Raw genomic sequence first — 17,321 nt, forward strand, 5'->3', positions numbered from 1 at the left:
CCTCGGCAGCTGGCACCTGATAGGGGACTAAAATCAATTGTGCAATTGACCGTCCACGCGGGAGCGACTGTGGAAGATGAGTCCACACCTGAACCTTAATAATGCCAGTGTAATCAGCATCAATGACCCCTGGAATGACAAAAAAGCCCTGTTTCCCAGCATGTGAGCGAGGGAGAACAAGACCTACAAAGCCGGCAGGGAGAGGTCCCATCACCTGTGTAGGTATGGCACAGACCTCCCCTGGCAGCTGAAAGTCAGTGTCCTTCTGCATGATCAAATCAAGCCCTGCACTTCCAGCAGTCGCTGCCCTCATAGAGTCTACGGATTCCAAGGCAGAGGAGCGATTGCCTGAGTAGGAAACACCCCCGTTTGGCCCTGGGTTCGGGGGGGACCCGTCGCGCGGTTTTCCGACCCGCTACGACACTGATTAGCCCAGTGATAACCTTTCCCACACTTGGGGCACTTCTTTGAGGGTCGGGCTGGTGCCTTAGATGAGCGGCACTCCCGCTGAAAATGACCCTCCTTTCCACAGCGGTAACAGCGCTTCCCCTCCTTCCCAGTTTTTCTGAGGGCGGCAGCCAGAACTCCAGCCTTGTGGGCTTGTGTGCCAATGTTCTGGCACGCCCGCAGCATGTCTGAGAGCTCTAAAATACCAGAGACTTGTGCTGCCTGGAGAGCACGGCGGCAATCCTCATTTGCATTTTCAACTGCCAATTTTAACAGGAGCTCGTGAGCTGCCTCAGTGTTATCCACCTGTCGGAGGATAGCCTCCTGCAATCTGTTGGTAAAATCCAAAAAGGACTCTAAGGCACCCTGACGGATACTGACAAAGCTTTTGGTAGGCTTGCCTGAATCCGGGACCTTCTTGAAAGCATGCTGGGCACAGGTGGAGATAATGGGGAAGACGGCCTGAGGGAGTTGAGACTGCATCCCAATAGTAGCAAACTGGCCCTCCCCTGCCAAATGCTCATAAATGATACCTTGCTCTCTATATACCTGGGCTTGGCGTTCTGCCATCTGCCGATACTCACTAAGCCAAATAACATACTGACTGGGTGACAACATCATGCGCAGCAGCGTTTTCCAATCCTCAGGGATTAGGGAGTACCCAGCACCCATCCCTTCAATGAGACCACGCACAAAGGTGCTAGTCAGGCCAAATTCACGAATTGCTTTCTTTACCTCTCTAACCACCGAGTATGGCAGAGTGGTCCAGGTGCCCACGGGGTTGCCCTGGTCATCATTCTGCCAGGTCACCGGGCAAACGGAGACCAGATCAGCCAGCTCCTCTGCTGTAAGATCTGATCGAGCTTTCGCTGCGTGAACCATTTCTTGCACCAGCGAAAGCTTCTGAGCAGATGCAGATGACTCTCCGGGGGGCCCCATGGGGGGAGGGTGATCACACACCGGCTCCGGTGGGGAAGGCCAGGGAGGCGGTGGTAATAGAGGCACTGGGGGCGAAGCAGGGGGAGGGATGGCTGCAGGAGCGGACGGGGGTGGCAGGATCGGCAGCTCCTCTGTTGGGGCTGGAGAGGGCCTTTCCGAGGCGACACGCTGTGTCGCATCGCCAGGAGGGGGGATGGCTGCAGGGGCGGACGGGGGCGGTGAGAGCACCAGCCTCGCGAGGGAGGGTCTGTCCGAGGCGACACGCTGTACCACGTCGCGGCAGAGGTGCCAGGCATGTAAAGCCTGCACGGGTGCCCGAGGCTCTTTGTGCAATGTCTGGCCCAATCGCTCCCAGTCCGCTAGCTTAAAGCTTCCAGCTTCAGGATACCACGGGCACTTGGCACGCACCTCCTGTAGCAGGAGAGTGAGTTCTCAAGCCGGGCAGTCATGCTGAGCCTTACGCAGCAAATACTGCAGCTCATTGCGGTGTTGCACTTGCAAAGCAGAGAGGGAGCTTCCCATACTTACCACAATGAAAAATACTCACCGGGATCCACGAAGCGGATGAGTGACGCGTCTGAAACCCTTGCCGGGTGAGGTGAGTGCTGAGGGCCCCACGTTGGGCGCCAGTTGTTGCGGTTCAGTGATGAGACAGAACACAGCTTTATGCAAGCAAACAGGCTGGTCAGCGGAGATGGGCTGTTCTGCCCCCCCGCCTTCCACCTTCTCCTTTTATTATATTTCTCCCCCTAAGCATTACACACTGCTACACAAAGGAATGTATGACGTTAATTCATATGCTTAGTTACCATCCTCTATCTACTACAATCCTGGTTCTCAGGCCTTGAGCCCAGGCTAAAGAAACCTCCCACAGTTGCTGTCCAAACAATCAAGTTCTCAGGGTTCATATCTAGCCCTTGTCCTTGGATAGAGCAATGTGTGCATTGCTCCTAGGAAACAGTCAGGGTGTGCCCCGCCTGCTTCCAGGTGGAATAGCTAGACATTAACCCTTCAGGCTCCACTTCCCAGATGCTGGATATCACCTGATCAAAAGCAGAAGTTAATCCTGACCCTGGAAATACAGTGTTTCCCCAAGCAACACCCCCACCCCAAAAAAGAAAAGAAAAACACCTTCCCTGTAAGACAGGGGCTTGTGATGCCTTTGATATCATTTGGACATAGAACATAGCCGTGAGTGGGGAATTCTGGCTTGGCAGTACATTACTGCCATATTGCAAAGGTGTAAATGACAACACAAAATGCAGGGCAGTGGAGAATCAGGCCTGCTGTTATTTCGATTCTGCCATAGGTGTGTGTGAAGTTTTACACACAAGCCCCCTGCTCCAAAGACTTTACATCTAAACAGGCAATGGGCAGATGCTGACTAGAGTTCATAAGCTTTACTGAAAGAGTGTGTTTTATGGTGGGAGTTGAGAGAAGGAAATGCATGAGTTGCAGATTGTTGTCTTCTTATTCCAGCAGGTGCCCACACGGTGAGTGAGAGACATGGGGAAGTCACTCCCTACAAAAGGCATTCCAGAGAACGGAAAGTGGAAAATTCTACCTACGAGGAGAGACCTCACAAATGTCCCATCTGTGGGAAAGGATTCAATCGGAAATTAAACCTTATTCGGCATCAGAGAATCCACACAGGAGAGAAACCCTACAAATGTGGTGAATGTGGGAAGAGCTTCAATGACAGCTCCAACCTCGCTCGACATGAGGGACTCCACCTGGGACTGAAGCCTTACAACTGTCCTGAGTGTGGGAAGAGCTTCAGTGTGAAATCAAACCTCAACCGCCATCAAAGAATCCACACAGGAGAGAAGCCCTATGATTGCCCCAAATGTGGGAAAAGTTTCAATGACAGCTCCAACCTCGCTCGCCATCAGAGAATCCACACGGGAGAAAAGCCCTATAATTGCCCCAAATGTGGGAAAAGCTTCAGTGTCAGCTCCAACCTCACTCGCCATCAGAGAATCCACACTAGAGAGAAACCCTACAAATGTGGTGAATGTGAGAAGAGCTTCAGTGACAGATCCAACCTTGCTCGCCATCAGAGAATCCACACAGGAGAAAAGCCCTATATATGCTCCAAATGTGGGAAGAGCTTCAATGACAGCTCCAACCTCACTCGACATGAGGGATTCCACCTGGGACTGAAGCCTTACAAGTGTCCTGAGTGTGGGAAGAGCTTCAGTGTGAAATCAAACCTCAACCGCCATCAAAGAATCCACACAGGAGAGAAGCCCTATGATTGCCCCAAATGTGGGAAAAGCTTCAGCGACAGCTCTAATCTTGCAAAACATGAGAGAATCCACAAGAGTAAGAAACCTTTATATATGGGACCCGACTGGAAATTTTCCATCAGAATTATTTATGATTTTGCAGAAACTTCATTTTCTGTTGAAAAGTTTCCATGGGAAACATTTTGAATTTCCTGATATGTTTTGATTTTTCCATTGGGAAAATTGAAACAAAATATTTTGGTTTGGCTGGACCTGAATCAATATATTTTGGTTTGTAGAAATGACCCAAAATGTTTTGAGTCAGTTCAACATGAAGCTGTATTTCCTGGTTGTAGCACATTACCTTAGTGGTAGCTCGGGCCCCCATTCATACTATGGTTTGGGCTCCCTGGCCAGACTACATCTACCATGATGCCACACCATCTTCCTGCTTATCCTGCAGCTTGCTGCATTATGGGAGTCACATGGCTGCTGCATCATTCCAGATGTAGCCTGCTTAGGGATCCCAACCCAAAGGGGAAAATGAGGACATTAGATAACTAGCTTTAATGAAGCGGTGCACCACTCCAGGGAAATGCAGTTTGACATTGAACTGACTCCAAACAAAGTGTTTTGGGTCAATTCAACAAAACAATATCAAACATTTTGATTCGAGAACATTCAAATGTTTAGTTTCAGTTGAAAATTCCAAAATAAAACATTTCACCTGTTCTGAATCAAAATTTTCAGAATTTTTTTTGACAAATAGATTCCTTACTAGGCATATTAATACAGAACTTTGAGTAATTCATTTAAACTACAATACAGAAACATATTTCCCACACCCCTCAGAAGCAGTGCAAAGGCTTGGGAGAGTCAGGGGTAAAGGAGGAGCTGAGGGAGAGGGAGGGAGCCTGGGAGTGAATCTGGAGGGTTGTTGGGTGTGGATGGGAGAAGTATGGAACAGTTTCATTTTGGGGTGGGGGAGACTGTTAAGGAGTTGGGGAGCCTCCCTCATGCAGACCCTGGCTGACCCCGAGCCTCTCCCATTCAGTCAGGCACATCTGCCATTGTCCCTTTGTATCCCTGCACCCCCCATTCCCTTGGGGCCCTGGCGGGGGGAGGGATAGCTCAGTGGTTTGAGCATTGGCCTGCTAAACCCAGGGTTGTGAGTTCAATCCTTGAGAGGGCCATTTGGGGCAAAAAATGGGGATTGGCCCTGCTTTGAGCAGGGGGTTGGACTAGATGACCTCCTGAGGTCCCTTCCAACCCTGATATTCTATGATTCTATTCTATGATTCTCTACCTCCTGTTCCCATGTGGCCTGGAGACCCCCTGCCATTCAGCCCCTGTCTCGGTGCTGTCACCCCCCTAGCTCCTGAGTCCATGCCCCAGTCTGTTCCCCCCACTAACCCTTCTGAACCCCAGTATGTGACACCCTCCCACACACACTTTGCTTCCCAACCTGGCTGCAGGGGCAGGCTGCTCTAAGGAATGCAGCCAGCTGATCTGGCAGCACAGCGACCTCTGGTGGGCAAAAGGCAGAACTTCTTGAGCAGAATGTATTTTCTGTGGATAAAACTTCTGCAGCAGTCATGAATTCCGTGCATGCACAGTGGCACAGAATTCCTCCACGAGTAATATTATAGTTGTGATCAATATGGGATTAGCTTCCATCTGAGCTGAAATAAAAAAGGTCTCAAGTGTCTCATGCCATCACAGATTTAGCCATTATTTTAACACTAGTCACCCTTGCCCATCTGTCTGTCTATGTGTGTGTGTGTATAATATGCTACTACACGGACTGGGCTGGTGAAATGGGCTTTAACTCACCTCTTAAATACTTTTCATGGCCTCATAAGACTTCCAGACATGGAGATTGGGAACTGAATTGCAGAAGTCAATTCCAGTGACCCAGGACCATTATTATAGTTGGTGATGTCGGCGCATCCCCCATGCTCTGTGTATGTTCCCCAGGATCAGACAGCGTGAGACAAGCTTGCTGAGCAGAAACTGGCATTGGAGACAGGGGGAAGTAGAAGGGCGAGGGATCAGTTGTGGAATGGGAAGGACCAGAGGAGGGGTAACTATGGAGTGATGGGTAACATTGTTGTGGTGCTAACCTCGGTTTTTAGGCATCTAAGAGTGTAAGGATTCTGTTGTGCCTGGCCTGCCCCCACACATCTCTCCAGAGCTAGGGACAGTCTTGCCTTCAGGGTGTATTGCCTTGACCTAATACATTCCCTTCTGCAGGAGTGAGAAGCAGGAGTGAAGATGCCACTTCAGACTGCTGGGGAAAGGACAAATGTGACTTCTGTCGCAGAGAGAAGGTAGGGGATTGTGTTTGTTCTCTGTGTGTTCTGTCCCCATCATTGTGGTGGGCACTATCTCACACTCTCAGTGTGTCTATGCTATGTGGATGCCCCCAGATGGGACATTGTTTAACTCAGAGGAAACTACGTTGCCTGTGTTTATATGCTGGGGACAAGGGATGAGGAAATAGAAGAATAATCTGAGAGGTTACAAATGATTTAGCTGCGCTTCTCCTCAAGACTATGTAAAAATGGCCCTTTCTTCCTTGAAAGGGCAGGTCCCCATGTGTCTCAAAACCAGAACTGCCGACTCGTGTAGCAACGAGTTTTTGCTCTTGTTAACCTGTAAAGTCAATACAGTGAAAAGAGAGCAAGAAGGAGTCTATCCTCAAGAGAACTGACATGAAATTGTTATTAAATCGCCAATCAGTGAAACCCCACAGAAAATTCCCCAGACAAAAACTGCATTAGGATGGAATTAATGTTAAGTATGTGTCAGTAATTTAAGGGTAAAAAAACCCAAACAGACATGTAACTATTCCAAAGCCAAGCACTGCAAACCCAGGGCATTCAGAGTTAAGGTTATATCTACAAGAAAGCCAAATATATTAAGATTTGGAAATGCACAGTTAAGGCACCCAAATAATTTTAACTGTGCCCTGGAGTGATGCCACACAATACCAATACAATTGAGATTAGTTAAGCAGAGTTTATATTTCTAGATTAAATCTAATTGATTTTAAAGACACATTTTCTTACTGCAGATCGCTGCCACCATCTTCTATAAGGACAGCTTGTCTCCATTCCCACTGGGAACAATGGAAGGTGGTGGCTATCTTAAAAGAGGGTGTCTTTGCTCAAGGACAATCCATAGCCTCTGTCAAGGTTCCTTCCCCACTTTGAACTCTAGGATACAAATGTGGGGACCTGCATGAAAACCTCCTAAGCTTACTTTTACCAGCTTAGGTTAAAACTTCCCCAAGGTACAAACTATTTTACCCCTTGCCCTTGGTTTTCCAGTACCACCACCAAACATTTCTCTGGGTTCCTGAGAAAATGTTGTTTGGAAACATCTTTCCCCCCAAAAATCCTCCCAACTCTTGCACCCCACTTCTGGGGAAGGTTTGGTAAAAATCCTCACCAATTTGCATAGGTGACCACAGACCCAAACCCTTGGATCTTAGAACAATGAAAAAAGCATTCAGTTCTTGAAAAGAAACATTTTAATAGAAGAAACAGTAAAAAGAACAGGACCACCCCTGTAAGATCAGGATGGTAAATACCTTACAGGGTAATTAGATTCAAAACATAGAGAATCCCTCTAGGCAAAACCTTCGGTTACAAAAAGACACACAGACAGGAATATTCATTCTATTCAGCACAACTTATTATCTTAGCCATTTCAAGAAATCAGAATCTAACACATACCTAGCTAGATTACTTACTAAGTTCTAAGACTCCCTTCCTGTTCTGTCCCTGGCAAAAGCCTCACCCAGACAGACACAGACCCTTTGATGTTCTCCCTCCTCCCAGCTTTTGAAAGTATCTTGTCTCCTCATTGGTTATTTTGGTCAGGTGCCAGCGAGGTTACCTTTAGCTTCTTAACCCTTTACAGGTGAAAGGATTTTTCCTCTGGCCAGGAGGGATTTTAAATGTGTGTACCCTTCCCTTTATATTTATGGCAGCCTCTCATTGAGAACAGGGGGAGGAGGGGAGGAAACAAGAATGAAGCCTATAGTCCGATGAAAAGTCAGGGGGCCAACTGCCTCCAGTGCTCCATAGCAAATGCTGACCCTGATAGACAGGAAGGTGCAGTACTTGGTAGCAGCACTTTGAATGGACTGGAGGGAATGACCTTACAGCAATCAAGATGCAAGATGATCCAAGCTTAGAAGAGAGTTTTGGTAGCATGGGCAGGTCGCATGCTGAAGGTTTTGTACAGGACTCCATGTCTAGCTAACAAGTTCTTCCTGTCACAAGAACTATCCAGCTGAAAATCCTTATTGGAGTCAAGTTAATACAAATGTCTTTGTTTTAGGGTTTTGCAGAAGTACAACCAGAGATTTTGCCAGGCCCAGAGGAGAATCAGAAAACGTACAGGTCAGAGCTTGGGGACATTATTTAAGTGGAGCTGATCGTGACACCTAGAATTAAGGTTGCCTGACACTCTCCATTATGAGACCCTGTTTTCAGTTGCTTAGAATTTTGCCAAAGTTTAAACTGAAGGATACATTTTGGGGGAAAATTTCAGCTAAATGGTTCAGTTGTTTCTGAAAATAAAAGTAGGGGGAAATGTTGTTTAGCCCATGCTGAAAAATTCTTACAACTGTTTCCTTGAGAAGCTCTAGCACCTCCATGCTTTAGAGCAGGGACTTGAAATTTGGAAAGGGGTTTTTGCTGTTCCTTTGAAAACCCACCTAAATTTGGCCCAAGTTACAAGCACATGCTCTCTGCGGGGAGGGTCTGTTTAGATTTATAGAAACTTTAGGAGATGTTTCAAACCCATAACACACTAAAGACTGTCAAATTGGTCATGGAAGCATTACTATGTTTAGCTGTACATTGTCTAGATCTGATTCTGCCATTGGACTTGTTAGACGCTAAAATCAGTGTCTTTTCTAAGTTAAGTTTTAGACAATCAGTGTAGGAGGGTCTAGTGGGTAGGACTGGAGGGGGAGTCCTATGCTCTGTCCCTGGCTCTGGGGTTTAGGGTCTAGTGGTTATAGCAGGGGGCTGGGAGTTGGGACTCCTGCGTTCTATACCCAGCAATGTGACTTTTTGGTAAGTCACCTTTCTCTCAAATAAAAATTCAGTGTGTGTGGAGCATTACAGTGCATAAGCCCTGTACCCATACTGGGGGCACCTCAGTTGGATAGCAAAATAAATATTTCTTTAAAAAAAAAATAGGGCAAATAGCCCCTTTTATCCTGTCCCCTCACAACCACTCACTCTGCGGGGCCTGTAGTCTCTGTGCCTCTGTTTCCCAGCCCATCACACCATGGGAATGATAAAACTGATGGGCACTTTGCATTTAGTGTTGTTTAACCCTCTTCTTCCCTCTCCCTTTGATGTGCAGGGTTCACTTCCTCCAGGCAGGCTCCTTCAGATGCTCTGAAACTGAACTGGGGTTCGAGGTGAGGGCAGCCGTGACTGTCCAATACAAATATGAATCCTGGCATTGTCATCAGACTGAACTGGAAATGCAGCAGTGGATGATCGCCGGCCCTTTGTTCAACATCCGGGCGGAACCGGCCGGGGCTGTGGCAGCTGTGCACCTCCCCCACTTCATGTGCCTCGCAGGTATGGCAGACAAATGATGACTATAAAAGCTCTATAAACCCATCGATCTCTGTGATCTTGTAACAAACCATGGCTGCAAACGCTCACAAACACCATAAGTATCAGCAGAGACTGAATCCAAGATTTCCAGCACCTGAGGGAAAAAGAACCTAGGGCAAGAGTCAAAGAGCTGAAGGACTGAGTCCTTTGGTTCTTGGTAAATAACAAGCTACTGTAGTTGCTGGGTCCAACATGATCATGGAGTCATGATCACATGCACTAAAGCCGTGTCTGACACTTCACAAAGAATTGGATGAGGTGGTTCGATTTAGCTCTGTTGTTATGGACTGTACTGTGCTCCCATTTACCAGGAGTTAGTGTATATGGACTGTCACCAATATGGTCTGTGCTATGCCTTGGCCTGTAAACTGTCCCTTAGAGGAACCCCGTCAGTGTGCCAGACCCCCAGGGCTCATACTTTTCCAAAAGAGTAGGCCATGGGGCCCCAGTGCCTCCAAAACTGGGCCTCTGGGCTCCAGCCCTCCTGTTCCTCACTGTGAGCTCTGCCTGGCGAGTCCCACTGAGGTAGACACCTGTTCAGGGACCTTTACCCTCTTCAGGGACCAGTGCATGTCAGCAAGTATCTGCAGTGACACTAGGCAGCCTGTTCACAACAGAGTAGGTTGAAATAGTCCAGTGGAACACAGCATGGGGAAGTCCTTGGGTACAGAGTTGCAAAAGTGAAGACATAGTCCAAACTGGCCAAAGCCAGGGCTGCCCTTTGAGCTGTGGTGCTGCAGGAACCATCTTCACTTCCTTTCCCCGTCTATGTTCCTTTGTCTCAGCCCAGGTGAGTGCTGCTGGGTCCCTGAGCCCTGCTCCTTGCACAGGTACGTGACTCCTCTGTCCACTGTCCTCAGCTGCAACAAAACCCCAAGTTCACATCTTCCACCTGCTTGAACCTAAGTGTTAATCGTTCAGTCACTGTGGTTCCCCTTGGCTTTCCAGATCCTTGCCTGATATGTGACTGTTCCAGCCAGTCCTGATGGCTCATTCATACCACCCCAGACAGCTACATGACACAAACACCTCATGTCTCCTGCTCTGCCCCAAGAGGAACGTTTTAACACTCTGCACCCACTGGGTAGCAATGCCACGCCAAATAGTTTGATTATCACACTATGTCATTCATAAAAATATTAAAGGCAATTCCCACTCACATCACATGGACCATACTGCGTAAGTAAGTGGCTGCTTGGATGTGAGAAAGCACTACTGAAAAAAAGAAAAAGCTGGATAATGCCAACTAGCAGGGAGTTTTCAGATTACTCCAGACTTCTCTGCACTAAGTGCTGCTAGAAACCATGGCTTGAGAAGACTTGAACTCTCAACATCTGCCCCATTGCTCAGCAGGCATGGTCTGCCCAAGCTCTGACCCTGTTGCTGTTTCCCTAGGCTGTTTCCTACCTTTCTGTGCTGGCCGTCCTCTGTGTTCCCCTGGAACTTTCTCTGCTCCCCATGTCTCCCCTCTCAGCTTATTGCCAGAGTCTGTAGTCCCAGGTCTACTCTCCCCCGAGAACTCCTCATACCTGGCCAGATCCGCTCCTGCCTACAGACTGACTGCAGAGCTCCTCCCTACAGCCCTCCTCTGTCTTCATAGGCCTCTCCCAGTTCCTCCCCAGCTTGGCTTCATCAACCATGAGGCCTCTTCAGAGTCCCTGGCTCTCCTTCTGGTGCAGCCTGTAAGGTTAATTGCCCTGTTTGACCTGTGTGGGCCTTGTGTGGGGTGGACATCGCACCACAGTGTCCAACATACTCAGCCTGAGGGCTGCATCCGTTATCTGAAGACTGTCAAAGGGCCATTCCCCTCGGCTTAGAGTGTGCCAGCCTGGCTCTTCTCTGGCTCTGCCTGAGGCTGCCACAGCCCGGCAGGGAAGCAGGCAATGGAGCAGCCAGAGCTACTCTCGCCTCCCACTGCTGCCGTGCACAGGGTGCGACTCAGGGTTCACATTTTCACTTCATAATCAGACATACCGCTTTCTTCACAGCACCGTCGCCCTCGATGGCCACAATTCCGAGCCTCTAGGGCAGTGGTGGACAACCTGCGGTCCGCGGGCCGCATTTGGCCCATCAGGGTAATCTGATTGTGGGCCGCGAGACATTTTGCTGGCGTTGACCGTCCACAGGCACGGCCCCACCCCCCGCAGCTCCCAGTGGCTGCGGTTCACCAATCCCGGCCAATGGGAGCTGTGGGAAGCAGCAGCCAGCAGGTCCCTGCGGCCCCTTCACCTGCAGGAACCGCTTCCCGCGCTCCGATTGGCCGGGATTGGTGAACTGCAGCCATGGGGAGCTGAGGTGATGATGTTCCCCATCACTCTGATGGGCTCAGCTCTCAGAGTGAGGGTGTGTGAGACATGCATAACTGCCTCCCCATAAATGGTGGTTTTCTGTACCACCCCCAAGAAGAGGTCCTGAGGCTGCTCGGTAACCACCACACCCCTCTTCTGGGTGTTTCCAGACACTGCACTGCACCCTGTGCCCTGCTGCCTGCACGTGTGCAGAGATGCAGATAAGCCCCACAAATTACTTCCTGCTCCCCATGTTTGTGGACTTCACCCGCCCCCACCCCCAATCTGCAGTGTAAAAGCCTGGGGCTACCTTTGCAGAGGCGGAGCCTCACTGTATTATCCTTCAGAGAACTGTAGCCAGCTGGGTGTCTGGTGGGAGCAGTTCTCTCTCCTCTGCTTTTAAGAACTTGAGAGTTAGAGAGCACAATGGAAATGTTTAAATTTAAGGGGGGCAACCAACTAACTGATGTGCGGAGGGCTAGACTGCTGGGGTTGGAGGGGGATAGTTAATTAAGGGAGGTGAACGCGTGGGTTCCAAAGGCTGTATCTTCTGCTCTCAAAGTCATTGATCTCTCTCTTAAAAGTGGGAGTCAGAATCCCCGAATGGCATTTATTTCCTGTTTGTGTCTTTGCTCTTTACACAACATTAAGAATATAAGGAAACCACATGGGCACAGCTGGGTTTGTTTGGATACAGCTTGGCTATAACTGGGTTTTATCCCTTTAAATAGTTGGAGAGCCAACCCCCTGGCCTCCACTCCTCTAATGCAGAAGTCACCAGAACCTAACACAGCAACAGAGTGTCCAGTGAGCGTATGCAGCTAGGCTCTGTCTGTTTATATAAATAACTATACAAAGCCCAGCTGTGTGTATGCACTGCACACATTGTTACTGTGTCCGGTTCTGGTTGCTTCGGCAAAAGAAGAGAGGAGGCAAACTGTGCGGCTCGCGGATGGTTTAAAGCAGGGGTGGGCAAACTTTTTGGCCCGAGGGCCACATCGGGGTTGCAAAACTGTATGGAGAGCCGGGTAGGGAAATCTGTGCCCCCGAAAGAGCCTGGCCCCCACTCCCATCCGCCCCCTCCCTCTTCTGGTCCCCTGACTGCCCCTCTCAGAACCCCCGACCCATCCAACCCTGCTCCCCTGCTCCTTGTCCCCGGATTGCCCCCTCCTGGGACCCCCACCCCTAACCGCCCCATGGGACCCCATCCCCTATCCAGTCCTTTCTTCTCCCTGTCCCCTGACTGTCCCCCAGCCCCTATCGACTCCCGCACCCCCAACAGGCCCCCCAGGACTCCCATGCCCTATCCAACCGCCCCAGTTCCCCAACTCCTGATCGCCCCGCCCCAGAACCTCCGCCCTATCCAACCGCTCCCTGTTCCCTGACTGCCCCCCGGAGGGCTCCCTACCCAACCCCTGCACCGCTGCGCCAATAGGAATTGGGTAGCATCTCTTTAAACCAGAGGTGGGCAAACTATGGCCCACGGACCACATCTGGCCCATGGGACCATCCTGCCTGGCCCTTGAGCTCCTGGCCGGGGAGGCTAGCCTCCAGCCCCTCCCCTGCTGTTCCCCCTCCCCCTTACCATGCTGCTCAGAGCGGCAGGAGCTCGCAGCCCTGCCGCCCACGTGGCAGCCTGGCTGCAGGGCAGGGGAAACAGCAGGGGAGGGGCTGGGGGCTAGCCTCCCCGGCCAGGAGCTCAAGGGCCGTACTTTGCCCACCTCTGGTTTAAAGAGATGTTACCCAATTCTTATTCACTACCCCTGTTAAAAAAAAAATGCAGGGCATGGACTTATTGAGGGCCAGATCATGGAGTTACCAGCCCTGAATAAAAGGGCAGTGTGTCATTGTGCTGCCCCAGGGCAAGATCAGGAACCAGCCTGGGTCTCAGTCACTGTTCAGTCCCTCTCCTCCCCCCTTGCTCCATGGTGGGCAGAAGGGGGGAAGTACTGTACTTGGTGTACTCCTTTAAGCCAGCTGACCCGGCCATCAGCAGCTCAGTCCCCTCCTGGAAAGGCAGTGGAGGCCCTTTACAATATGTTTGATTGTAGTAACTATGCACCAATGAGTAGTTATACAACAGACAAGAGTCTTGACTCCTAGTCTCCGGCTCCCTTCCCCCACATAACTGAGAAGAGAGCCTAGGATTTCGTCCCTTGCTCTAAGCCTTGGGCAGTGCTGTCATGTAACAGGTCAAACAGAACCTCATTCAATTTGACATCCATTTGCAGGAGGAGAGGCTGACGTCTCCCAGATGCGAATCGCCCATTTAGTTGATGGGAGGATGATACTGGAGGAGCCAACGCGAGTGATGCCTTCCCACGCCGTGCTGGAGAACCCCAGCTTCTCCTGGTGGGGAGCTATTTTCAAAAAAGGAATATCTCTGTTATCTAGTCCAATCCACAGTGTCACACTGCTCTACCGGGCACTCAGGGCTGAAAATATAACTCTCCACCTCTACTTGATACCTGACATCCTTGCATTGAAAAAGGTAACTGAGACTCAACAAGAGTGAGTCAGATTCACCATTTACCATACAGCACATAACCTGGAATAACTCAGAACGTCCTGTAACATGCACGGTTGTGAGATAGCTGCACAAAGAGAAGGGTAGCCAAGGTTGTTTCTAAATTCCATGTGATTCTATTCGCTTTTTACTCTCTGAAATATGATATTCTACCTAAGAAGTGATATGGGTGGACTGTTAAAGGTGACCTGTGAGGGATTTTTTTTTAAATTTAGGGGGGCAGGGGGAGGTGTTTAATGACATATAAAGAATTCTTATAAGACCATTTACTATCAATTTTTTTCCTGTTTGTTTTAAAACTTACAAATTTCAGAAATGTCAAGTCTGGTCTTCACTGGTTTTGCTGGAGGATCACTGGGAGGTTTAAGCTGTGCTTGTGGTTAGCTGCTACGATCTTAAGTGAAAAGAGGAGTGTGTTGAATCTTTAACACAGGAAAAAAAGGAGGACTTGTGGCACCTTAGAGACTAACCAATTTTATTTCAGCATACGCTTTCGTGAGCTACAGCTCACTTCATCGGATGCATTCAGTGGATGCATCCGATGAAGTGAGCTGTAGCTCACGAAAGCTTATGCTCAAATAAATTGGTTAGTCTCTAAGGTGCCACAAGTACTCCTTTTCTTTTTGCGGATACAGACTAACACGGCTGCTACTCTGAAACCGTTAACACAGGGTTACTCAAAAAATTAGTCGTTCAAAGTAAACCTTTTTATTTATTTATTTTTTTTTAAAATGTATCTGGGTAAATTTTTTGTCAACAGCTCAACTTTCACGCTGATGTCATCACCTACACTTGCTGTCCAGTCATCACAGAATAAAAAACCCAAACAAATAGAATTTTAAATAAACCACTTCAGGCCTTTGTTAGCAATCATAAAGGAGGGGGGGAAGGCAAAAAATAGAGCTATTTCCCCCCCCTCCATTTGCAGGTCACCTTGAATAAAAAAATGGAATGAATGAATTATCCCTGCAGACCTTGTATTCCAATAACACTAAAATGTTTAAAGTTAGAACTTCAAAAATGGCTTGTTTTGTACATATTGATTCTTAAACATCAGTCCCATTTTGAAATAATTTTTTTCACTCGTTTAGAGCTGTAATGTTTCAATCTGACACATTCACATATGCTTTAGAATTTTTCTGTCTTCTTACTTCAGGAGGGCATATTAAGGGCACCTCAGATTAAGACCAGACAGCATAATCAAAGGAATGAAAGTTGAGGATAACAAATTGAAAGACAGGAGCCTATAGCTGGTATTGTGCTGTTCATAACTGAAGAACAGACAGAGACAACTCTTTCCTGGAACTTGAGACCTGTCTTACACCTTTAATGTAACATCCAGCTGTAAAATAATTAGGGAAAAATCAGATGACGTCATATCTGTTGGAGATTTGCGGGTTCATTCTCTAACCAGAATTTTAGCTGGAAAGGGGAAAAAATTAAGATGATGTAAACCCCAAAGGAGTAAGGACTGGGGGTAAAGTTTTCAGAAGCACCCAAGAGGCTTAGGAATTGTGGTAGGGTCCCCATCTCAGAGCACCCCCTCATGGCATAGGTTGGTCCTGCAGGCACCCCACCTCAGTTTCCCCTTCTCAGAATACTTCTCAAGCATTCTCTGAGGCTAGTAACACCCACGGCACGGGGCAACTTATTAATATGGATGCCTCAAATCACAAAATAAAGTTCAATGCCATTGGTTCCAGCTCTACCACCTTCTGCGACTCCAGGCTCTTTATGAATCTACACCTTCCTTCAGACTGGAGGGCTCTCACTCTTACCCCAGGAATCCCATGCTAGAGTCTGAAGGGCCCAAACAAAGGGCTAACACAAACAATGCCTGCCCACCCTGGGCCTATAGAAAGTACCCATTCCTCCTGGGTTCTCTCCCAGGTCACTTCTCCTTATGCAGAATGGTGGCAAAAGTGGGAGCTACCCTGGGCCTTCCTCTGGCTTGAGTCTCCACCACTCAGAGCTCACTACTTCTGGTCGGCCTCCCTCCTTCCTGGCTCCCAAGCCTCCTGCTCTATCACCTGACCCCAGGTGCTTACCAACCACTAATCAGGCCTAGCCAGGGCGTTCCTGTTCAGTCATGGGAGAACTGAGACTCTCCTTAATGGAGCTTTGTCCCCCTGTGACAGGAACCTGCGTCCCACTTGCAAAAAGACCAGGCTTACGGCCAGATTTACAAAAGTCACCTAAAGATGCAGATAGGTGCCTAACTCACTTAGGTGCCTTGTGGGATTTATCAAAGTGCCTAACTCCCATTGACTTTCATAGATTCCAAGGCCAGAAGGTACCATTGTGATAATCTAGTCTGACCACCAGTACAACACAGGCCAGAGAACTTCCCCAGAATAATTCCTGGTTGAACCAGAGCACATCTTTAAAAAAACAAACAAACAAACAAACAAACAAACACCCAATCTTGAACGAAAAATGCCCTGTGATGGAGAATCTATCACAACCCTTGCTAAATTGTTCCAGTGGTTAAATATCTCTCACTGGTAAAAATGTACACCTTATTTCCAGTCTGAATTTGTCTAGTTTCAACTTCCAGCCAGTGGATCATATCAGACCTTTGTCTGCTAGACTGAAGATTAACTCCATAGCAGTAAAGAGCCTAACCTGCTTTGACCCTTTTGAAAGTCCCACCTGGCACTTTTGTCTAGGCACCTAAACACCTGTGTAAATTTGGCCCTAACTGCCCAACTCACTCTTGAAAATGACTCCTCGGTCACCTAGGTGCTTGTCAAAAGTTTGCCCTCATTTAAATTTTCTATGGATGCAGACATTAACTGAACAAAGAAGCAGTTGGGCAGATGGGAACAGATCCATCTCTTTGTATCAGGGAGAGCAAACATAACTAGGCTTGGGAGGATTAGATTTTTATCAGTATATATGTCAGTAAACGTTGATTTCACCATATAAACACAAACTGACAAAAATGCTTCCATTGAGGATAATCAAAAATTACAGATAGGCAAAGTAAGAGAAATACTGATTCTGAATTTTTCAGAGTTTGATTTGAGGCTATTGACTTCGTATATTTGGACATGTGAGGTGAACACTTTGTGTTTTACCACTTACAAAGCTTTACATTTTTGAAAATCAGCCTCTACTGTCATTAAATAATTATTGTCTGGCCAGCCCCGTCATTGCCCAATGTCCCCATAATGTCCCACAACCGTGAAACTTTAAGTAGATAAAAATAGAAAAAAAATGCTTAAAAATAAATATTGAT

At 48.2% G+C, this 17,321-nt stretch overlaps 2 protein-coding genes across 2 annotated transcripts in view; one reads left to right on the top strand and one right to left on the bottom strand.

Moving 5' to 3' along the window:
* LOC140912694 (uncharacterized) overlaps nt 1-17,321 on the top strand; it is a 30,581-nt gene that overhangs the window by 6,096 nt on the left and 7,164 nt on the right. Inside the window, exons 2-6 of the mRNA XM_073347562.1 lie at nt 2,869-3,711; nt 5,868-5,944; nt 7,965-8,026; nt 9,003-9,226; nt 13,785-14,044. Of these exons, the coding sequence (XP_073203663.1) occupies nt 2,869-3,711; nt 5,868-5,944; nt 7,965-8,026; nt 9,003-9,226; nt 13,785-14,044 (1,466 nt within the window). The remainder of the gene's footprint in view (nt 1-2,868; nt 3,712-5,867; nt 5,945-7,964; nt 8,027-9,002; nt 9,227-13,784; nt 14,045-17,321) is intronic.
* The window catches only part of LOC140912354 (uncharacterized), a 121,957-nt gene continuing 106,662 nt past the window's right edge, over nt 2,027-17,321 (bottom strand). Inside the window, exon 23 of the transcript XR_012159274.1 lies at nt 2,027-2,048. The gene's annotated coding sequence lies outside the window, so the exon portion shown is untranslated. The remainder of the gene's footprint in view (nt 2,049-17,321) is intronic.

The sequence above is a fragment of the Lepidochelys kempii genome, chromosome 6, assembly GCF_965140265.1.
Source record: "Lepidochelys kempii isolate rLepKem1 chromosome 6, rLepKem1.hap2, whole genome shotgun sequence".
NCBI lineage: Eukaryota > Metazoa > Chordata > Testudines > Cheloniidae > Lepidochelys > Lepidochelys kempii.